Below are 24,861 nucleotides of genomic sequence, written 5' to 3' on the forward strand. Positions count from 1 at the left end.
AGCAAGCTTACCATCACTTAAATTACTAACCTGATTAAATTATAAATAAACATATTACTTTCATCAATTGTTTTCTTCACAATGTTTTCAAAATGCATAAAATACATATTTGAATTATTTGATCAGAAAAAGTGAAAAGTAGGAGTATTCTGTATAGGTTTGACATAAACAGTTCTGATCTTACAATCCCACGGTTGAATCAAAAATATTATCAACCAGAACATCTTATAATAGTCTGACTTTCCTACTGACAGTTTGTGTTTGCTGCTGCACTTTAAAAATTAAATTACTTATTTACAATATTGAAAAACATGTTAAAATAAGTCATATAAATTTAGATTATCGATCAAAAAAGAATTATGGTAATAATATGAATTCATAGTCACAATATAATAAAATGCATGATACATATATTGAAGCACACACCCCACATAAACTTTAACCTCGTTGATAGTGAATTGTGTGCTTTCCCGAGTTACAGATTTATTTGTCATATTTGTGGATGATGCAACCCTATAACTCATTGCAGTTTTGGCCCTCTGAAAAATAAGTCATGCACCGATGAATGTGACCATGCTATAATTAGTCATGCAGAACTTACTCCTATAACACCATCTGACTAACAAAAAACATCATGCTATGAATAATTTTTCATTCTAAAGCATTAAGTTAAGAAAAAGTAAAAATCAGTCAATTGTAACATTTGTAACTAATTTCTTGCAACTACATGTAGTCAAGTGAACTCATAAATATTGGAATTGAAGCATAAACCTTTCAAAAGTTAACTAAACATTTTTGGAACCGATCAATTTATTGTTGTAATTATAAGCCTTAGAAATAAAATGCTTAAGTGAGACAACTTAGTCTGGATAATTTAACCCCAGATTTAATGAATCTTTGCTTGGAGAAGCATGGTAGCAACATGCAGCCAAATTTTAACAAATCTCTCAGGTCAAGTTCTTTTTAAACATTTTACAAACATCTAAGTGTTTTATTTTCTGTAATTGGCCATGACACAAGTACAGACATTATTGCTGGAAAAAACTGAAGCACTTTTCAAAGTGATTGTTTATTGTCAATAATTCAAGCGTCAAATATTTCAAAATAGCATTAAGGTACACTTAAACAACTAACCATTTGTAAAAAAAAATTGGTTAACATTGAAATAATTTATGACATAAAAATATAAAGTGAAAAATCTCACTTTTGAGAGAATTCAAAAAAAATATAAATCTTTTCTCATAAATTTGAGTACCGAAAAATACTCACTATTTGTGAAAGACTACTTTTCTAAAGGTTTCAATATTTTGATCAAAATAAATTATGCTGTATTTGTATGATTTTTTTTTTTTGAATAAAAACTAGCTTCTTAATTGAGATATTATATATAAATTAATAAACCTTCAATTTCAATTGTGAAAAAATCAAATGACCTTAATTACACAAATTTTGTTATTCATTTTTAACTGTGATTATAAAAAATAAAAAAAATTAACTAGTTTAATACTGTAGTCAAGACCTGGCTGTATGTTTCCAAAATTTTGCAATAAACATTACATTTTCCTTGACTGCAATTTTTACAATATTTTTCAATTAACAAAGGGCCGAAAGCAATGCCATCTAAATTTGAAATTGATCTGTGTTTGGTGCTAATAAGCATAATAACATTTGGTTGAGGCAAATTAAAATCAATGTGTAGAAACAGCAAATTTAACATTTTTTCAAATTAAAAGGAACATAACTTAAGGTGGTACCCAACACTTGCACTAAAATTAATTTGGCTCGTTTAATTTTCATAAAATTTTGTCAAAGTACTTACTTTGACCCTTTAACAAAAATATACAAATTTCAAAAATTTTGAACCAACTGTTTTGTCAGAAAAATTACACTAGTTATATAGCAGTTTGACAAAAGCCAATTTTGATCATTGAGAAGCTAAATATTCCTTTTACAACACAACGTAATTAAAACATTTAGCTGACTTTACAGAGTTATCTCCCTGTAGTGTTAGGTACCACCTTAAAAATAGTGATAGTGATGCCACCAAAATTCAAACTTGATCTGTGTTTGGTGGTAATAATAAGCATAAATCATTCCCTTGGTCAAAAATCCATTTTGTTGTTGTTAATATTCGATTTAAATTTTTTATCTAAATAATTCTTTTGACAACTCTAATAATACCTCTTCATCCTCAAAGTCTTCAAATCCATCTTCTCCAGGAATCTTTAATGGTTTGTCAATGGAGGGAAACATATATTCCCACTTTGTGCAGTCTCCAAGGTCATAGGTTAAACCCTAAATAAAAAAAAATAATAGAAATTAATGCAACTGTAGGTATATGCATTAGATTTCATACATAAAACTTGTAATTTCAGAAATTATTGTGAGATTTAATTATTGTGATTTAGTAAAAACTTACAAAGATTTATATTGAGTTGAATGTCTCTGTGGTATCTTCCGCCCCTGTTTTATAATTACCTTCACTCCCTCAGAGCAATCCTGCATGTTGACCCAATAGTTAACATGATTCCAGACTGACTCTATACCAAGGTAGTTAGGACTATTGACAGGATGTGAAAGTCCTGTAAATGGCTCAATGAAGAAACTCTCTGGTACTTCTCGCTTTCCAGATAAGACTAGAACCCAGGAGTGAATTCTTAAACCATACAGTGGATCTGGTGGTGGTTTCTCTAACTCCTGAAATCATAAAATAAAACATTAATGCCCATTATGCCTTGCTTAGAATAACCCCCTTTTAATTCAAGATGTCCGGAAAAATAGAAAGGAGATGTTTGATAGTTCCAAAACATGCACCACACTGTCTATTGTGCTGTGTTTCATGTTTCAACATGATTTCACGTGATTTCAAGAGTATGATTTTGGTAAAAAAACATTTCATGTACAAATTGCTTTTGGTAAATAATTTCAAATTCATACATTTCTTTTGGAATATAGAATAAAACAATTACTGTCTTTTGTTTAGGTAAATATGTGGTTTAATTGACTTTTGGCCTCAGTGAATCTCTGTGTTTCAAAAGTCAATAAAACTACATATTTACATCATCAAAAGACAGTAATTGTATAATATCCTTTTATTGAATGGAAATTTGGAATTTTTAAAATTTTGATCAGTTTAACTTTTAATGTCGAAATAGATCACTTTGGACTTATTTTACTTTTTAATGCTTGAATATTAGGTTGTGCAGCTATAAGACAGTTAAATTATTCTTATTTGTTAGCATAGCCATGCATCTTTTATTAGCTAATGTTAATATAGAAACACTGACTAGTCTTTTGTTACCTTTCCCAAAATTTACTAAACTGTCAATAAAACAATTTTATAAATGATGACCAACTTTACAAAATATTAAAATATTTACAGCAATTTTGTCTTCTTCCTCTTTTCTCCTTTTCTCTTCCTCTGCTTCTTTTTCAGCTTTTTCTTTGGCCGCCTGCTTCAATTCAAATTTACTCCTCAAATCACGAGGAGGTTTAACTGTATATTTCTTTATTTCTTTTTTCTTCTCTTCTTCTTTTTTCTGTTTATCCAAATAAATATTAAATCGAAAGTTTAAATTGTTGTTTCACTGGTTTTGGTAAATTTATAATGATGTGTATGACATAATTGAATGTTGCTTAGGAAATGTATTATACTCAAAACATACATGCACATTTATATATTGTAAAGGTTAAAACTGTTGATAATTTCAGCATCTTAATTTCCATGTGAGTACTAAATTCTCGCGTTAATGATACATTTTTAATGCAAATCAATATTGAGTCTATCTGTAAACCCTTTCAAGAATGATTATGACACATATTTTATATGATTGTGAATTAAATAAAAAACAAGAACGTGTCCACAATACATGGATGCCCCACTCGCACTATAATTTTCTATGTTTAGTGGACCGTGAAATTGGAATAAATTCTCTAATTTGGCATTAAAATTAGAATGATCTTATCAAAGGGAACATGTATATTAAGTTTCAAGTTGATTGGACTTCTACTTTATCAAAAACTACCTTGACCAAAAACTTTAACCTGAAATTCGCACTATCATTTTCTATGTCCAGTGAACCGTAAAATTGGGGTCAAAACTCTAATTTGGCATTTAAATTAGAAAGATCATACCATAGGGCACATGTATACTAAGTTTCAAGTTGATTGGACTTCAACTTCATCAAAAACTACCTTGACAAAAAACTTTAACCTGAAGCGGGACAGACGAAACGGACAAACGAACAGACCAGAAAACATAATGCCCCTCTACTATCGTAAGTGGGGCATAAAAATAACCAGCAAACAGAAGTTTCCTTGTATACAGTACAAAATTTTTGACAAAATAACACAAATGATGAATGTGCAAGAACAAAGTTCTGCATTTTAACAATAAGTTACATTTTCTAAAGGTATAAATAATATTAAGACAGTCTGTTCTGCTCGAAGTTTAAAAAAACAGAATATTGTAATTTTTCAATTAAGTGGTATTGTATTTTATATATTCATTTTATATATATTCATTTTATATATATTCATTTTTATATATATCCATTTTATATGTATTCATTTTATATATATATTCATTTTATATATTTATTTTATATATATTCAAACCTCTTCTTTCTTTTTCATCAGTGGACAGATCTCCCTCGATTCGTCTGCGAGACATGTCTCATGTGTAGCATACCCGCTGACAACGTAAGAATCGTAACCGGCTCCAGCTAACAGGGAACACAGCAATGTACTGTACTCAAAACAATTCCCTTTCTGACGTTTTAAAACAGATGGTGGCGATATCAACCTCTTTGGCTGGAAAAAAAGACAAAGATATCAATACAATTCAATGTTATCACTACCATTTATTTTTTCAAATGAAACAAGTAATCAAATATAAAATGTTATGGCATCTCTATCCTGACTCTAGAACCATATAAGTCTTAATTTTGTTAGGACAGAAAATGTATTCTTTATGATTTATATTGATCAAGAGTACTGGTAAGTTTCTCTTTTATGGGATGTTATATCTTTACACAAGTTTATTATATTTTGAAGCTTAAAGAATATAGTTACTAACAAAAAAATAATCTATGGTTAAATCTTGACTTGATGTAATAAAAGTACAAAAAATAATACTGTTAAATCAGAAACTCAACACATTTTTCATTGGATTGGTTCACATCAAAATGATTATAATGCACATTTTTACTATTTGGATATTTAATAACATAAATTTGTCAATAAATGACATGAGTCAAACTAATAAATTTCATATTTTGTATTTTTCACATTTTGCATTATGAAACCTCTGCATTTACTACTTAATTTAATAAATCATTGAGACTTGTAACCAAATAAAACATAAATTTTTTTATTATTAAGATGTTAATTTAAACTACCATTTGACTGATGTAAAATTGTTGTTGTAAATTATGACAATTACCAATTCATATGGAGGCTCTAATGTCTCAAAATTCAGATAATCTGCAACAAATTCTGAACTTCCCTCCCAACCGTAAAATTCTTTAAATTCAATCTGTGTTGGTCTGATGGTTGTACATACAAATTTCTAAAATCACAAATAAAATATATATATATACATACATGCATTTATTAAATGTAATTTACAAATAAAATAGAAATTTTAACATGAAGAAAGCAATACAGCCTGTTAAATAAACCCTTCTAAACTCTCTTTTGCAGTGATCAATGGTGAACTCATCATACATACAAGAAAAAAATATCAAACTCAGTGGTCATATAATTAATAATTCAGGTTTTAGAAAATTCTTATACAAAAGTGATTTAATCTATTGACCAAAATAATATTACATGTACATGTAATACCTGGGTTTCTGTTTTATTCAGTTATCATGCTGAAAAATAGGTTATGTAGGAGAATGAATTTATTTTTCAAGCATTTTTTAACTGGTTTAAACAGGGAAAACAATCTGATTTTAAAAGAGCTTTTGCAATAATAACAAAATAATCTGAGGATTAGAGTTGGTCGGGTTTATAGCAGAAAAACATGTATTTTGTAAGAGCCTCATTCATAATTAATTACCTCTGTCCCACATTCATTGATTGGGTTGAGAAGAAGAGGTTTCCTGTCTCTGTATAAGTGTACATATTGTAGTCTAAAATTTTCTGCATATTGTAGCACCAAGTTTTCTTTTGGTAAATTGTCTTTATAGGAAGCAGGGAATTCTGCTGGATCAAATTCCTGGGCTGTTAGTCTGGAAAAAAATCAGCATTAAATCAAATTCATTAGATGTGAAGACTGGTCTAATAACTAGATAAAGCATGCACTCAATGTAAGGATACATGTATATATAATTTATTTGTATGTATATTGGTCTTTTGATATCCACTGTGGGATTAGTTTTATAAACTCTTTCTTTATTTGGCACTTTTCTGATTCTGGTTTTACTGATAAATATTTGATATACAAAATTATAAGCCTGGTATCTTTGAATCATATGATAGTTTATGTAGCAACTAGCAGTAGTAAGTGCCTGTGATATCAAAACAGAACAGATACAAGTTTCAAACAAGCTAGAACGAATACAAAGGCAAGCAGCACGCTTTATAACAGGCGACTACAGAACTAGGCTGCATAACAAACATGCTTACAAAAATAGAGCTACAGGAACTAAAATTGAGACGCATGAGCCCCGCTATTGATCCAGACGACTTCCTCAAATCAGCAAGACCAAGACGAACCATCACAGCTAAAAATTTTCAAGCCACAAACATAGTTGAAAAACATGTGAGGAACAATACCAGGTGTTTTGACATTCCTACTAGTAAAACACCGCAACATTCAAATTCATTTTTTGTGTCCACAATAGTAAATTGGAACCATCTAGAAGACACTATTGTTCGCGCAACAAGTGTAGAGAGCTTTAAATCTGCTCTGGTGAAACATCAATAAATCGACGGCGCCTTCACTCCCGTTGTATAAAAGCCAGAATAGGGCTCTTCACGGTTAGTTCGGCCATATTGGATAGGGAGCAGATTTTCATAATAGAGGTAAAAATGGTGTGAAAAATACGGGAAAACATCATTAAAACAGAGCTGTTGCTTGGAAACACACATAGGATTTCCCACACTTTCATACCATTTCCACCTCCTTCCAAAAAATCTGCCCCCTATCCAATATGGCCGAACTAACCGTGAAGAGCCCTATTGGTAGCTACGACGTACCCATACAGATACAGATATAAAACCATGCTGACAGTCAGCTAATTAAGTTGTGGTGATGACCATATTGAGGGCATAGTTTTTTTTATTAATTTGTTTATTTACAATTCGCTCTTTAACTTATTCTTGGCAATGGATATAATGCATCAAAACATTGCCTTACTCTTGAATCGTTGGAGGATGCACCACTATTTTGTCAAGCTCCTTTTTCAACGCCTCAGCATCGTCGGTTAATTCTTCGGCTGTTTTGCCTTCAGCTTCTTCTCCTAGTTCATCTTCATCTTTATCTGGATCGGGGGTCTTTGTATCTTCACTCGGTAAAGCGAATTCGTCCTCCGAAGCCATGATTTTACAAACGAGACGAACAACTCATTATTTAAACACAATACGCGCTCATAGCAACAAACTCTCTTTGAAATATAGTGCATCGACAATATAAAAATCATGATCGCTCAGAAAATAGATATGTACGTAATGCTAGTCAAAATTTAAAGCATAACAAATCATGGTATTTAAATTGCATAAAATACTTCTGGAAATCATAAAACAATTAATTGCTAATTAAAGATAGTCGCGCATTAATCTATTAATTTACTTCCGGTAATCTTTTACAGTTATTTCCCTTGTTTTAGTTACAAAGTTAGCTTTCAAAAAAAGCTTGACATAGTTCTGATCTCAAATATTACAAATCAGAAAATTTAAATAAGACTAGTACTTAGTCCAGGGACGTAGGTGTCTTTTTTTATGTTTGGGAATAGTTATCAAAAGTACCAGGATTATAATTGTTTATAATTTTATATATAAAAAAAATCTAAATATTTAAAATTAAAACCACTAGACTACTCTTAAATTTTGAAGTTATCTATTTTGAATTTTTATGAATATGATGTGAATAGTGCAGAATTGTTTAATTTTGTTAAATTCTTAGTTGGTGTTCGTTTTTGTCCTGTTTTGTGAGCTTCATCTTTTTTCATTACTCTGGAGTTCAGCATTTTTGTTAGAATAGTACTATTTTATAATCAGTTTGTTTTTGTAATTACCTCTGGAGATCTAATATAAAAACGAAAGAAATGATAAAAAAAACCCAATTATTATAACTACCAAAATTATACTTTTTACAGGGTTTGTAATAACATAAACAATACAATGGGTGCCTTTCAGGAGCACTTGAGATTAATACCCCGTTTTTGGTGGGGTAAGTGTTGATTAGTCTTTATTTTTGTATTTTGTGTACTATTGTCTGTCTGTTTGTCTATTGCCTTGTAGTCATGGCGTTGTCAGTTTATTTTTTAATCTATGAGTTTGAATGTCCCTCTTGTATCTTTCGCCCTTCTTCTATTATAGTTTTGTCCCTTATTTCTTGAAGTAATTTTAAATATGTTTAGATATTATAAATATGTATTAAAGACTGATGATATCCTTCTCTCTGAAGCTCTGAGTGTCTCTACATCACTAAATAGTTTAAACAAAAATAGTTGGTATAGTTGTATTGTTATTCTTATGAAATATCTTGATATATAGATCTTAAACTTGTTAAAAATTCAAAGATGGATTTAAAATCCCTAATTTACCGGAAATTAAAACTGAAATATTCTTGTATTTGGAAATCTGAACTTTACAATGATAGACAAAATAAACAGCATGGAAATAAACTAAGAACTTACAGATTATGTAAAGAAAATATTTGTATGGAAAAATATTTATTAATTTTGAATGACGATGAAAGGTGACTGCTCACTAAGTTCAGAGTCAGTGCACATAAATTAGAAATTGAAAGAGGCAGATATTTGGGGCCTCGAGTGGAGGATAGAATATGTAAATTATGCAACACCGAAGTTGAAGATGAAATTCATTTTCTTCTTCAGTGTCCTGTTTTAGAAAATAAAAGATCTGAATATATAAATTACTTAAATAAGGTAAACAAAAACTTTAAAAGCCTCCCAACTAAATCAAAATTAATATGGTTAATGTCATCTAAGGATAATGTTATAATTTAAAAAGTAAGTTTATTGTGTACTTTATTCAAAGAGAGAAATTAAATACTAGAAACAATTACGTCACCAGTAGTTTGTCCATCTATATTATATTGTAAAACTATACATATTATTCCTGTAGAAATTATTCTGCTGAGAAAGACTTGATTTTGTTTAATTGTTAAATAATCAATGTAATCAATATGTAATCACTTGTATGAAATTGAACTTAATTGGACTGCTAAAATTATTGGGCATCATGTTTGACAATAATTCTTATATGATTTGCATATCTATAAATACTTGAATTTAATTGGTCAATTAGAATTTTTCTCTAGGTTTACACTTCGATAAACCATGTTTCCAAATCTACTTTCGTAATCTATTCATGCGTGATACACATTCTTGCAGGGATACTGGGAATTTCAGCAAATTGAGATTTAAAAAAACAAATGCATAACAGTTGTTTCTATTCTAATGCATAATAACAAAAAAGAAATTAAATGAATGCACTAAAGCTACGAAAATGTATAAAAATTAATTTAAATAAAATTCTGCGAAATTTCATGAAGGATTTGGCGAATTGTCGTCATGGCAAAACACAACGTCATACGAATGAAAACTTTCAGGGGAAAGATCATTTCGTTTAATACGTCTAGCTTCAAATTCGAATAATATCTCATTTTAAAAATGAAATTTCGGAGGAAGGTGCTATTTTGTTTTAGATTCCATTGCATTTATCGAACATTAATGAATTATAGAAAGTCAAGATGGCGGCCAACTCCTTAGTTACGACCTGTCAGTTGTGCATGTGATGGTGATTATAGTAGCTTTACACCAAAAAAAATGTTAATAAAAATCGAGAATATTTGGCTTTAGAATTATAAGAATTAAACACATTTTTTCTAGAGGTCATTGATGTGTAAACGGGGCTCTTAGCCACAAACTTTACATAAGGACTTTTATTCAGTTTGTGAGTTAATCGCCCCGGTTTAATCCTATAATAAAAAATCTTTGTATTTGTATTTGTCATGTCTTTTTTTTATGTTTTCTGCATAAAATTTATATCTATCTGTATTCCTTGGGTCTTGGTTGTTTTCCCTATCCAAGACTAGGATTACTTAAGGGGGAGAAGATGACGGGATTTGTTGTGTGAAATGTACAATAGCACAGAAAATTCCTGTCAGGAAGGAAATCTTATCATGATGCTAAGAAATATAAAATATTTTAAAATCTATAGCATTTGACCTCCATGACTAATAAAACCAATGCACTTCACTGTTAAACTTAAATTGATGAGCATTTAGGCAGCAACCATTTGATTTTCTGAGGGGGGCTATGGTTTTTTTTTCTGGACAAATTATTTTTTTCGCCAAGTCGAAAACAATTTTTTTCTTTCAATTTTAGCATTACATATAGTGGCAGCTGAGGGTGAAACAAACAAATTTTTTTTCTCAGAATCAAAAACAAATTATTTTTTTCTCCTAAAAATGGAAACAAATTTTTTTTTCCAAAAAAAACCATAGCCCCCCCCCCCCCCCCCCCCCATAAATTCAAATGGTTGCTCCTTATAATGAAGGTCATATTACAAAGTGTGATAAAGATTGTGAGTGATAAAAAAAAAACATTTAAGGGTCACTTAGCTACAAGATACCTAAACAAGGGTGCACACGCTGAAATGTCTTGCCTTCTTTACTAATCATTGATATTATATTGATAGTCTTAATATAAAGCTTTATTACAACTGTCATATAAACTTAACATTAACCAAGAAAACTAAACATTGACCAATGAACCACGAAAATGAGGTAAAGGGCAAATGAACCATGCCAGGCAGGCATGTACAGCTAACAATTCTTCCATACAACAAATATAGTTGACCTATTGCTTATAGTTTAAGAAAAACAGACCCAACACAAAAACTTAACACTGAGCAATGAACCAAGAAAATGAGGTCAAGGTAAAATAAACCTGCACGACTGATATATAGATCATAAAATATTTCCATACACCAAATATAGTTGACCTATTGCATATAGTATTAGAAAAAAAGACCAAAATTCAAAAACTTAACTTTGACTACTAAACCATGAAAATGAGGTCAGGGTCAGATCTTATCTGCCAGCTAGACATGTACATCTTACAATCATTCCATTCCCCAAATAAAGTAGACCTTTTGCATACAGTATAAGAAAAACAGACCAAAACACAAAACTTAACTATAACCACTGAACCATGAAAATGAGGTCAAGGTCAGATGACACCTGCCAGTTGGAAATGTACACCTTACAGTGCTTCCATACACAGAATATACTAGACCTATATATTGCTTATAGTATCTGAGATATGGACTTGATCACCAAAACTTAACCTTGTTCACTGATCCATGAAACGAGGTCGAGGTCAAGAGAAAAATGACTGACGGGCATGAGGACCTTGCAAGGTAGGCACATGCCAAATACAGTTATCCTAATACTGAAAATTCAGAAATTAATGCGAGGTTTTTATTATTGCGAAAAATGCAACAGAGTTGTAAACGCAATAATTTAAACTCGCATTTTGAAATGTTTTATATGAATTAAACAGGATTTTTCTCAAAATGTCAAAATCATAAAAATAAAAACCACATTTAAGTCTAAAATGACAAAATCGCAATAATAAATGCACGCAATAATTTCTGAATTTACAGTACTTATAATAAGAGAATTGAACATTACAAAAAATCTTTAACTTTTTCAAGTAGTCACTGAACCATGAAAATGAGGTCAAGGACATTGGACATGTGACTGATGGAAACTTTGTATCATGAGGCATCTATATACAAAGTATGAAGCATCCAGGTCTTCCACCTTCTAAAATATAAACCTTTTAAGAAGTTAGCTAAAGTTGCTGCCGCCGCCGGTTCACTATCCCAATGTCAAGCTTTCTGCAACAAATATCGCAGGCTCGACAAAAGTTGATTTCTGAATTTTTTGTTCAATCATTAATGAAAATGAAACAGTGAAATAATAATTCAATTTAAGCAGCCAGTAGTTCTATTTTGTCAAAATAAGTGATGAAAACTTCGATGATTAGTTATTCACTTGCAAGTAAATAAATCGACTTCATTGAATTTGTATTAATGCGAACTTCAATTTAACCCCTTAGATAGAGATGGATTACACATGATTGAAGTGTGTTAGGTTACTGAAAGAAAAGAATGTCAACATTGAAAGTGAAACAAAGGTGAATCATTTAATTGACTGATTCGATCCACAAAAAATCATTCTTTTACAGGAAAAATTGTAAATTAACTTATTTTTTAACCGAAAACATGAAATCAAAGAGACATAGAAAAATCCATTTGCACGAGGACCATGTCTATTTATATCAATGTTTATGTTTATATCCTGTTATGTGACCGTCAGTTGTTCCCCTTTAATCCATTCAGAATTTCAGACACCAATTTCCAAAATTTCAATCTATTTAGCTGTGCCCTAGTGCTTTGGCCTGTTCAGATGAAAAACCAGAGAACATTGTTCATCCAATTATGGTGCAGACCTGATACTATCGGAAGAAAAAAACATTAGACCTTTGGCTCAATGACATCATTCAACATAATAAACATGTATAACATAAACAATACTAGACCAAAAAGATATATAGAGAATATACACAGTGATGACTGCTGTAACCATATTTTGACTATTTTACTGATTATGTCTGTTTTGTTCACGCATCGTTGTAAAAATAATGGAATTTGATACGACTGTCATAAAAGTGAGAGGTTTAGTGCTATAAAACCAGGTTCAATCCAACATTTTCTACATTTGAAAATGCCTGTACCAATTCAGAAATATGACAGTTGTTGTCCATTCATTTGATGTGTTTTATCCTTTGATTTTGCCATTTGATTAGTGACTTTCTGTTTTGAATTTTCCTCGGGGTTCAGTATTTTTGTGATTTTACTTTTTAGCAAACAAAAGGCTCCACGATAATATATCTTAAGCAAAATAATAAATCATATATTGTACAAATATATTTATTAATAATCAATAACAAATTTTAGTAGCCCAACTTTGCATTTAAGCTTGTTTTTCCATCTCCTGACTGATCTGAAAAAGAAAGAAGAGGAAATTTAATATTCCTGAATTTCCTGTCTATCATGTCTCAAAATAACTAAAAGGACATTTTTACTTTAAAATTCAGGGATAAATGGGAATTTTTTTTTAGACATATACCAAATATACTCAATATTTCTATCCTTTGAACAAACATACAAGAATTTTTTTTATTCAAAAGATAGATTTCGGTAAATATATTTGGAATATCATCTTAACAGGGATTTTGTTTTCAAACTTTTTATTCCATATGTATACCTGTCCTTTATGTAACACTTTTCAACCACTTATAGGTCTTGTTAATTTGTCTATTCATTTTTTTTTAAATTAACTAGAAAAACTGTAATCATTCTACCAAATTCAAACCAATCATCCGATATTAATTCTAAAACAAGAATGTGTCCCTAGTACACAGATGTCCCATCCACACTATCATTTTCTATGTTCAGTGGACTGTGAAAATGGGGTAATAACTCTAATTTGGCATTAAAATTAGAAAGATCATATCATAGGGAACATGTATACTAAGTTTCAAGTTGATTGGACTTCACCTTCATCAAAAACTACCTCGACCAGAAACTTTAACCTGAAGTGGGACAGACGGACGGATGAACGGACGAACAAAGGAACGAACGAATGAACGATCAGACAGACACACAGACCAGAAAACATAATGCCCATAAATGGGGCATAAAAAAGGGTAGGTGAACAGTGGCATTATGCAGTGAAAAAATCTAGAAAATTCACCAAAAAATTAACATGGGTTTTACCATAATCATTCCAAACAGACATAAATAAAAACATAAAATACAAAAATTACCTGATGGAGGCACCCACGTAGCATAATCTGGGTCTGTAGAATTATAGTCACCAGTTATCTTCCCCTAGTAAATAAAAAAATTAAACATTATTTTTCAAACTTGTGTTAAAAATATGTCATAGTTTTCCTAATTTGTAAACATTTAATGTATGTGATGCAAGTTCATTTGTAAAACCTCTTGCTATAAAAGTGCAGTTAAATAATTGCAATATTATTGATTTAAAAAATATACCTTCGTTGAAATACCATACTACAAAAGTAACTGAACTTGCAAACTACCCAAACTTAGAAGTGCTTAAACAAACTATGAAAATAAGGAGATGATGTATTATTGCCAATTAGACAACTATTAACCAGGAGTTCTAATGAAAATATCAGCAATGAAAAATAACCATATGGCCTTCAACAGTGAGAAAAAAAATTGGTGACTATGCTTATGTAGAACAACTCTAAAAACAAAAGCATAAGGTGAATTATGTTTCTTCTTTAATCATTATTCAGTTTCCAGTGAATTTTGGGATTAGAATAGATCTGCTTTTTTATACTGATAGTTTGATAATTGCTCGTATTACAAATATAGATCACTGATTATAATTAATCTTCATTTAGTTTAGAAACTTACTTCAGTATTTACTGGCTTCTGTTTTGGGTGTTTTTTCTTCTGTTTATCTTTGGTCTGTTTCTGTTTAGATTGCAATGCATTCATGTCATTATCTCCCATGTTTGTAAATTTGGAATTATCTCCCCCTGAAGAAGGATCTTTTAATCTTGCTGCTATTTCTTCATTAGATTCCTGTGAAATGTCCATTGCTTCTTGTTCCCTATCATTTTGTTTTGTTTTATTGTCTTTTTGAGAAGAATTCTGAGATTTATCTTTCATAGTCTTGATGTCGTCTGCATCTCCTTGAAGTCTTGATGAAGGATCTTCACGAGGAACTTTACCACTTGGTTCCTCATCTTCATCTTCTTCTTCCTCTATAAAATCGTTTTCCCCTGTTTCCTTGATTTCTTTGACTGGTCTTGATGGCTGTAATATATAAAATAACAAAAACGTAACTTTAAATTGAAATAAGAAAAAAACAATACCAGCAATGGGTTTAAAATGACTTTTGATCATATCAAAAACTAGGGTTGAACTAAGAGTTATAAAAAGATAAGAATTCCTGTTCCACTAATGGTTCCTCTATGACAAGTAAACAAAGAGATTTCTGTTTAATGTTTTGAAGACTTATGTTGTTTTTCTTTTTCTTTTTGTCATGTGTTTTCTGTATTTCAACCATTTGTGATTTTTGATTGCCAACTTCATCAAGCTTTGAGGAGACAATCTGGTTTAAACATGAGTTAAGATAATACATGCTATACATGATTTGCTGGTAATGGAATGCTGCTTGTTAAAGTGTGTGAACAAAATATTGTTTACTGTCTCATAAGATTTAACAAATTAATAGCAAAAGATTACTCAAAATACTATGGTGTATGCAAACAATATTTTAGTAGCATACTCCAAACTTTTTTTTACTTCATACTACAAAAATGTACTGTATACTCAATGTGGCTTGGTATAGGTTGTATTACAAATCATTAATTACCACTAATGGTCGCTTCTGCGTTTTAAGTGACTTGATTTTACCAATAACTGGAAGTTTAATCTGTATACCAGGTGCTTTAGGTACTATCTGAGGACTGAAAAAAAAATTGAAAAAAAAAATATCAAACTGATTTCCTAACCCCCAAAAATACCGTTACATTTTGTAAATAAATACATACATGTAAATGTTTTATTTTTGGTTTTTACAAATGATCTATTTTTGGTTTTTATAAATGGTCTATTTTGGTTTTTACAAATGATCTATTTTTGGTTTTTATAAATGTTTTATTTTTGGTTATTATTTTGTTATATTATTCTTATTATATAAATTTTTCAAATTCACTTCATTGACATTTAATGTCATTGATAAAGTTTTCCAGAGATTTGAAGAATCTTTCTGTAGACCCAACTTGCAAATTTTGCACATGAAGAGCTACACTCAACAAAGTGTTGTTAAAATGTCATGGTCAATAGGAGGTATTGTATTATCATTTGACATTTTTTTTTCCCACAACTAAAACTTAAAAAATAATTTCAATCTCACAGCCATCCTTAAAATGTTAGGTATCACATAAATGCCCCCCCCCCCACCCCCCCCCCAAAAAAAAGTTCCTCACATCACATGATAAATCAACAAAGAATTTTACAGTCATGTGACATTCAGTGACAATACCTTATTAACTCAGGTAATGATGCAGGTTTTGCAATATTGACAAGCTTTCTGATCTTCATCTCTTCCTGTTTCAGTTCCATCAGTTGTCTTTTCAATGCCATTTTAGTTTTTGTATCCATGACTCCAGACTTTATTGCCATCATATAGGCGTCAAGTGCATCAAGGTCATCATTGTCCATGGCCGCTGCATCTAAAAATAGAATCTGGTAGTACAATATACAGACTTTTTAAATAAAGAATAAATATAATCAGGTAGATTTGAGAAAGTATTGTTGTAGAAAAATCTTTCTTTCAAAAGCCCAAAAAATAAATCATTTGGGAATGGAAGTTTTATTTGTGAACATGGGTTGAATATCATTCAAGGTTGTCTTTTTCATTTGTTGTTTTCAAAATTATCAAAGAACAATTTAAGAAAGTAGGAATTCTTAAGCCCCTTTCTAGGATCCAACTTTAATTTAAATAACTTAGAAAATCAGACAAACAAATTGAAAAATATATAGAGTAATTGAAAATGAATCAACCAATCTAAATTTGAATCGCTAATTCACAAATGTTACCTGATTTAGCTTTTTCTAGCTTTGCTTCAATTTCTTGTATTTCTTTAGTAATTGTGTCATGCTTTTCTACCTAAAGAATATAATATAAAATAAATTTGTTTAAAATCAAAATGATGACAAGGAAAAAATTATTAAAGAAAATAAGAATCCCACTCAGCTTCTTCTTTTCTCTTGTTATTATCTCCCATGTTTGTAAATTTGGGATTATCTCCCCCGTAAGTCGGATCTTTTAACATTGCTGCAACCTCTGCTTTGATTCCTGTGAAATTTCCATTGCTTCTAATTTTGTTTTTCATCATCTATTCAGGCACTTTCCTCATAGAGACCAATTGAAATTAACACTTACATCTGAAAACATTTACAGTAAAATACTATTTATAACTGATTGTAAGCAAGTAATACTAACCAAGCTTTTATATGTTTCTGTTTTTTGTTCTTCTTTTCCTGCTTTTTTCATTCTTTGTCGTCTTTTCTTCTCTATATCTCCTGTTCTGTCTAGGTATAAGTCTTCATCGCTATCATAAAAATCATCATCTTCCCAATTCTTCTGTTTTCTCTTCCTGCTTTCTGTGAAACAGTGAGGAAAACATTGGATGCATATCAGTGACACTTGTTATTAAATTTTTCTTTCGTAAACAAACAATTGTTAGTCAAAAGATCATAGTTTCTAAACAGTAGGATTAAATAAGTATAAATCTGTATGATTGGTAACTATTGTGGTTTCATTATTATTTGTTGGATATCAATTTTCGTGGGTACAGGTTAACCTCGAAATTAAATGATCAACAAATGACATATTTTCTAAAGGTTTGTATGCAGACCTCAGCAGAACCACAAAATTAAGTATCCACGAACATACAAGTTTTCTTACAAGTTTTCTTTTATCATGTTTATCCACCAAAAATTAGTACCCACAAAATAAATGAATCCACGGTAGTATTTCTCAAGTTTTCATTCAGACTTAGTGGTGAAAACAACAGATAAACAATAACATTTCCGTATATTTCTAAATTACAAAAAAGTACTTACTGCCTACAGCTTTCAAGAAATTAGAGATCTTTTGGGGGAAATCGGTGGACTAAATTGGGGTATGTATCACTACAAAATTATTTATAACAATTTTTTCTTGTCATATATTTTTCTTAACAGACCCACTGATGCTAATGGCAAAAAAAGTCCCAGGTGTAATTAACCTGCAGCTTGACTAGGCTCATTTAGATTCAGAGCTTGACGGATAGTATGGACATTTGTCTATCATGAACAATATATGTCGACTTCTACATTTCTTTTTTTTCTCTTCCAGAATGCTGTTAAATAGTTTGCTACATGAAGTTTATGGGTTCCTCCATTATTAAATTTTCATCCATGAGGATCCCTCTAAATTCCCTATTTTATTCCTATTTACCATGTGTAGATGCTCGTAACAAGTTCATTCTATCCAATATTCTACATCCTTCTAAAGCACATTGTAGCACTGCTTCTTTCTTCTTACCAGAGACAATAGCCTCAGCAATTACTGGTTCCCCATTCGGTCCATCAACTGGTAACCTATAATAAGTACAAGTCATAATTAATATAATACCATTCAAAAGGTCAAACAACCAAGGAGACTACATTCCAGTATTCCAATGAAACATACATGGATCAGACTCCATTCTACTTTTAATTAGAAAAAAATATCAATGAAAGCAAATATACCAGACCAATTCTTTAACAAAATATGACATCCATCTGAAAACGCTTCAATTCAAAAGTTGCTGCATTTAATCTATCCATCTCTTTTCAAGGTCAATAGACATACCAATCACACTCAGGAGATTGTTAACATGTTCTCATCTTTATTGAAAATGGTCAAAAATAATTTTAATCAGAAATACAGCTATAAGCAATCAAGCATTCCATCATATATGCATAAGACCCATTATATCCTTAATTTGTGGATTAAACAAATTCTTTGTCATGGATTATAGAATTTGTAATAATATTTACAAGTTTTTCATTTTTTTTATTTACCCCCACTGTGTACCTTCAATGAGACAACAAACAAACAAAAATAAATAAAGATATAAATTGACTTACTCAACCGCACATTTGTATTTCCCACTTCCTCCATCTGTTACGATATATTCTGGTTCTTCGTAACCTACAAATACATGTATAATATACTACGTAATTAATCATTTATCAATAAAAGGCGAATTTTTTCTTTGTAGTAGAAACTGGGTGTTTCAAATAGTCAGTGCTCTTCACAGGCCGTTTTAGCATCATGGTAATTCTTCAAACTGCATACATTTGAAATTGTAAATTATGTCTCATTTTTAATAAAATGCAAATTATAAATGATCTTTTCATTAAGAATTTAATATGTGTGTAATTCATACAACACACTGTTTACACAGAGATATGTCTCGCCTTTAGCAGAAGAAAAAAAACACAAATCTGATGGAAAGCAACATTGTTAATTAATTCAAATTCAATGAACCATGAAAGTACAAGGACATAAATCTCTGCAGAAATGAGGTGGGCTGATGCAAATACAACTGCATATCAAGTACCATTGACTTACATTAGTGTTTTGCCAATAATGACTTATCACATATACTCGATACAAAATTGTTTGAACAAAAAGGTATTCCTATCATGCATATACACTGGTGTCAACGTGATGATCTTAACTGCAGTTACGATCATCCCAATATGGCAGACACAAATTTAGGGAAATTTTAGAAGGCTGATTTCTCTACTTTGACAGCTTATTTTCATATTTGTATTATGTCAAGAAACATCTTTATAAGCATTGCCATTTAAATATTTTTTCTTACATGATGGAAAAGCAACAAGAAAAATGAAAATCGAGATACAAAAAATCACGATGATGATGGTAACTTCTATTTATTTTTATCAACGATGATCGTAACTTTTAATTTAGATGATCGTAACTGTCTGTTTCAATGAAGCATTTTCTGATAAATAAAGCAGTCTGGTATGCGAAAAAGTGTACCTAATCACCAAATATTGTGATAACAACTTTATATTAATTACATATATTTTTATACAAATAAAATATTTGACATTACATATTAATTGCCAGTTTGGTAAGAGTTTGAGTTACGATCATGGCGATCATCTTTTTATAAAAACAAGTCCAAGTTACGATCATCGTGTTTTTTTATCTTGATTTTCCTTCTTCTGGGTGTTTTTCTATCATTTATGAAAAACACATTAAATGGCAATGCTTATAAAGATTTTTCTTGATACAAAACTAATCTGAAACAAATCTGTTAAAGTGGAGAAATCTGCCTTCTAACATTTCCCTAAATTAGTGTCCACAATATTGGGATGATCGTAATTGCAGTTACGATCATCACATTGACACCGGTGATATAGCAGTATAATTTTTGCCTCCCTAACTTTGTCATAAACAACAAAAACACAGAATCTGTAGTATCAACCTTACCCTCTCTTTCGTAAAATCCTTTCAGAGCCTTCTTAGGATCATCAACATAAAGATCTTCATTTTCTAACTTGATTTCTTCAGAGGGTGCATTTGTACCTTCATCTTCAATAGCATCATCAGCTGTAAACATACCATAATAAATATAATGTTAATTCACAAATTAATATGTGCATTATTTTGATTTTTTAACAACTTGAATTAATTTAGGATTTATTTGGTTCGGTGGATGCCAGTTTGTGCATTATAGCTATTCAATTATGAGTATTCTAATGTTATAAATGTAGACCACAGCAAATAAAATTGCAGACAATTTGAAGTGTTGTTGTCAATTTTGAGTATATTTTAATGTTATGAATATATGAAGTAGGCAGACACCTAAAAGTTAACAAGATTATTTTACTTAAAAGAAAACTTGTAAGTTGCCCATTGGCTCTAACCTTTTCTAAAACAATCAAAATCAGGTTATTCAAAAGTGCTGAATACTGGAATTTTGATATAGTTTTTTTTTACTGTTTCACTTAACAAATAAACAATAATTAGGTTTATGTACCATGTACATAAATTTTTAATGAAAACCTAAATCTGATTGAAAAAATCCAGATCCTACATGTATGTCTACACTCTGCTTACAACAACTTAACAACTTTTACAAGACTCTTGATTTATTCTCTGAACTGGTAATTAATTAGATTGCATCTCAAAAAAAATTAATGTGAGTATCATTGGGACAAACCAGAGGATCCCAAAAGATCCCTAAAACAGGTAGTAAAACAGAGTATTTAACCATTTTGAGCAAAGTACATAAAGTATGGACACAGGTTCTGTTTTTTTAATCAGATTATAAAAACTTGTGGATGTAATTTTATTTTAAATTTACCCATTCCCCAAGAACAACCACCATCATCTTCTTTCTTTCTGATTGCATCTAACTTTTTTTCTTGTGCTGCCATGTCTGCATGTCTTAATACTTCAGCTTCTTTTGTTTGTCTTTCTCTCTGTTCTTTAAGTGCAGTGACTGACAAATCTGATTCTTCTTCTTGGTCTTCACCTGGTCCCTAAAATATTTCAATTTGTAAATCTTAAATGATAGAGTTAAAAATATTTAAAACAAAGCTTTACATGTATATGAAAATTATGAAATTGGACTGTTACACCTTGAAATCAAGTTGAGAAATAACTTTTTAACAAACCAGCGGCTCTCAAGAGCCTCAGTCTAAGTTGTTCACCATGATTATTTTAAAAATAATTTGCTTTAGTTAACATTTTTCATTTTTTGTTTTTACTGTTCACAGTTTACTTCATCTATTATTGTTTTACAATCTATTGGCAGTTGAAGAAACTGTTATTTACAATTTGATATATGTTTTTTGCGTGAAAGTTGGAAACTCAGAACTTTCATATTAACGTAGTTATATATCATGTATATATGCATCTAATTGTCTTTTTCATTAACAAAATGTTCATATTGTTAATTATGTTCTCAGCAGTTTTGTATACCTATGTATTAATATAAATTTCATGTTGCTTACACATGATAATGTTGTTATTTAAATGTGCTATAGCATAATTGTGCTTATTGCAATAAACGTATTTATCTTATCTTATCTTAACACAAAATAAGTAGAAAATGTCAATTAATGGGCAATAAGCATGATAAGTACATTTACTTTAGCAATTATCAAATGGCTATCTAATTGTAGCCAAATTGCATTGGTTGTTACAGCCTAAATACAACATGTACAAGGAGATGCCCAACCCCCTTCAGCAGTATTGAGCTGTTTTGAAGACAACATAGAACAAAGATGTATAGACCTTGGGAGTTAATAATAAAGTTTGCAAAGAGCTAAATATCTGTTTCCATAAGCATCATAAAAGTTTTCAATCTCACATAGCAACTTGAAAGTACAATAATGTTTGCCAGTAAACATCTCTCAGGATCATCATGATCATGAGAATAATACTCATATTTAAAAAAAAAATATATGCATGAAGAGCACTACTACTAGTGTATTACATAATGTAAAATTTCATCAATTTATATACATGGGCTTGCAATCTCTGACAACTTTAACATGTTTACTGCTGGTAGAGCATGTGCATAAACCATTTGTAAACATGATAAACATCATGAAAAGGTAAACAAATTAATATGTCTATGTAATTACTGAATGTAGATCACATTTCGCTTTTAAAAATGCTAAAAACAACCATGTGATCAAGTCATTTAATTTTCCTTCCCTCGGATTTTACTGTTATTGAAAGAAATAACTTAAAGCACTGTTAAATGGAAGTCAATTTCCCATTTAACACAATGTTTAAATATTATCAAGAAGATATCAAATACATTTAAACAGTAAAATAATCTTGATGATGACAGGGTTAATTTTTAGTACATGTACATGTGTAACAAGTGCACACCAGCAGACAATTGTTCCTCATATGGTGTGTCCAAGACTTGTATATATATAACCAGGGATCTCCATGGCCTATTTAAAGATGGCGCCCCGCCATCGTTCAAATGTCTTGCGCCATCGTCAAATGACTCGCACCATCGTTAAATTGTCTTTCGCCATCGTTTAAATTTCATCGTTTTTTGTAGCCCGACGCCATTTTTTTTATCAACTATAATCAAATGCATGTAATTGCATAACCCGTAGGCTTTTCATGTTATAATCCAATACAGTTCTAACGCCTGAGGGATATTCGGATTAAGATCGCTAATCACTTGTACCTGAGCTTGTACAGGTAGATCAACAAACCAGACAGGAGAATACTATCTGATGATAGACGATCCATTTGTCGAATTAATCAACTAAGTTTCAGCAAATGATTATGATAATTTAGATTAAATAAATAAATTAATAATCCAGTTACAAAGAAAACAGTTTAACAAGTCGAACATGTGCTTTATTTTGACTTACGCAATCAGCATCCCCCTTTTTTGAGAAGTACAAAATAAGACGCAAAACTAAATATTATTTCATCGCAAATAACTCGAGAACTGCTGTAACGATAATTTAGAATTCCTACACTGTTTGTAATGGTGAAAGTTCCTCCATTGTTCAATTTTCATCCATGGAGATCCCTGTATAACAATGATGACCCTGTAGGAAATCAAGTTATGTATATTACCTGTAAAATATAAAGCCTTGAACTGCCTCCAAATTTCAGTACATGACCAACATGTACACGATAGTATCTGTTAGCATACACTCTATTTTTATTTATCCATGTTCCATGAGTACTGTCAAGATCATAAAGATACCAGCCAATGTTCTGCTTTTCAGATTTTATTTTAGAAAATTGAAGAACAGCATGATGTCTTGACAATGACGGATGTTCCATTGTAACATCACAACTTTGCAGTCTTCCAAACACATAAAACGATTTGACTAAATCTATTTTGTCAATAATGACCCCATTTTTCAAAACTTCAAGACTATATTTGTCATTACTAATTCCTCCCCAAGATGGCTCCTTGTACGGAATAGGTGTTGATGTCTCTTTCAGTTGTTCCGCTGGGGATAATAGGCTCAGTTTGTTTGGGATAGTTCCTTTGTCGTCAGTTTTATCTATGGCTTCTGTAGTGCCATTATTGGGTTCTAATGTGCTAGTAGCTATTTCATTTTGTTTATATGTTACTATGCCTGGGACTTTGAATGTATGTGTTTCCGCCATTTCGACAGGGACAGTGTTCTTTTCTGGTTGTTTTTCGTCACCACAAGTTTCAAACTGTGTACCAAGTTCACCATTAGCGGTCTTCGACAAATCACCAACGTTTTCTTCGGCCATGATTTTTGGAATTATCTCCCTTTGGCGTTTTCAAGTCCCTTGTGTACTCAGACAAAAACATCTGCGTTTTCCATTTGACATTAGACTGGTATAAATAAAAGATCAGAATAAATACAAAAATCAAATTAAAAACACTGTCAAGTATCAATTAAACACAAATGTATACCGTTAAAATATGTGAACTATGTTCTAAGCGGCAAATATAGGGTGCGTTCTAAAAATCCTTCTTGGGCGCATTAGATTCATACACATTAAAAAACATTTAACGCGAACATATTTTTATGAATAATTAGGTAGCCAGCCATAAGTTCACAAAATCAATTCTTTCGGTATTTAAAGAGTTCAAACAACCAGTATGAACATCCAAGAATAATAGTCTGATTGTTTGATTGGAATGTCGGAGGTGTACTGGTAAATTTGTAAACATTTAAATTTGAGAACCGTTTTCAATAGCATTTCCAGCAAAAGTAAATATAAAAAACTACAATTCAAATAAGTGAGTATAATGAGAAAATACTACAACAGATAAAATGTACGCCTATATAAGGCAGCAACCATTTGATTTTCGGGGGGGGGGGGGGGGGGGGGGCTATGTTTTTTTTTTGGAAAAAAAGTTTGTTTCCAGTTTTTTGAGAAAAAAATAATTTGTTTTTGATTCTGAGAAGAAAAAAATTGTTTGTTTCACCCTCAGCTGCCAC

The 24,861-nt window shown here is 30.7% G+C and overlaps 2 protein-coding genes across 3 annotated transcripts in view; both read right to left on the reverse strand.

Annotated features, from left to right (window-relative positions):
- Nucleotides 1-7,607, reverse strand: part of LOC139515609 (dynein regulatory complex subunit 7-like) — a 30,073-nt gene extending 22,466 nt beyond the window's left edge. The window contains exons 1-8 of one of the 2 annotated variants that reach the window (XM_071305226.1): nucleotides 7,367-7,588; nucleotides 6,065-6,236; nucleotides 5,444-5,569; nucleotides 4,618-4,812; nucleotides 3,381-3,539; nucleotides 2,479-2,697; nucleotides 2,182-2,295; nucleotides 602-619 (exon numbers count right to left, since the gene is read on the reverse strand). In XM_071305226.1, the coding sequence (XP_071161327.1) occupies nucleotides 602-619; nucleotides 2,182-2,295; nucleotides 2,479-2,697; nucleotides 3,381-3,539; nucleotides 4,618-4,812; nucleotides 5,444-5,569; nucleotides 6,065-6,236; nucleotides 7,367-7,548 (1,185 nt within the window). In that variant the 5' untranslated portion in view covers nucleotides 7,549-7,588. Of the gene's footprint in view, nucleotides 1-601; nucleotides 620-2,181; nucleotides 2,296-2,478; nucleotides 2,698-3,380; nucleotides 3,540-4,617; nucleotides 4,813-5,443; nucleotides 5,570-6,064; nucleotides 6,237-7,366 lie in introns of both variants that reach the window. The other variant, XM_071305227.1, reaches the window with a different exon arrangement.
- A 5,576-nt stretch (nucleotides 7,608-13,183) lies between these two features.
- Nucleotides 13,184-24,570, reverse strand: LOC139515612 (kanadaptin-like). Its single transcript, XM_071305233.1, has 12 exons — nucleotides 23,504-24,570; nucleotides 21,249-21,426; nucleotides 20,372-20,491; nucleotides 18,994-19,057; nucleotides 18,320-18,462; nucleotides 17,321-17,481; nucleotides 16,915-16,984; nucleotides 16,358-16,547; nucleotides 15,686-15,779; nucleotides 14,719-15,123; nucleotides 14,097-14,160; nucleotides 13,184-13,270 (listed from the first exon to the last, which is right to left on the reverse strand). Exons 1-12 carry the CDS (start codon nucleotides 24,161-24,163, stop codon nucleotides 13,221-13,223), a joined length of 2,199 nt encoding a protein of 732 aa, XP_071161334.1. The 5' UTR covers nucleotides 24,164-24,570; the 3' UTR covers nucleotides 13,184-13,220.
- Between the last annotated feature and the right edge of the window lie 291 nt (nucleotides 24,571-24,861).

The sequence above is a fragment of the Mytilus edulis genome, chromosome 3, assembly GCF_963676685.1.
Source record: "Mytilus edulis chromosome 3, xbMytEdul2.2, whole genome shotgun sequence".
Classification (NCBI taxonomy): domain Eukaryota; kingdom Metazoa; phylum Mollusca; class Bivalvia; order Mytilida; family Mytilidae; genus Mytilus; species Mytilus edulis.

What these genes read in the sequence shown, in the direction of transcription:
- LOC139515612 (XM_071305233.1), bottom strand. Translation starts at nt 24,163, where the DNA reads ATGGCCGAAGAAAACGTTGGTGATTTGTCGAAGACCGCTAATGGTGAA. An exon ending in AAATACAAATGTGCGGTTGA is followed by an intron (nt 18,463 to 18,993) that starts GTAAGTCAATTT and finishes TACTTATTATAG; the next exon opens with GTTACCAGTTGATGGACCGA. An exon ending in AGAAGCCAGTAAATACTGAA is followed by an intron (nt 14,161 to 14,718) that starts GTAAGTTTCTAA and finishes TTTATTTACTAG; the next exon opens with GGGAAGATAACTGGTGACTA.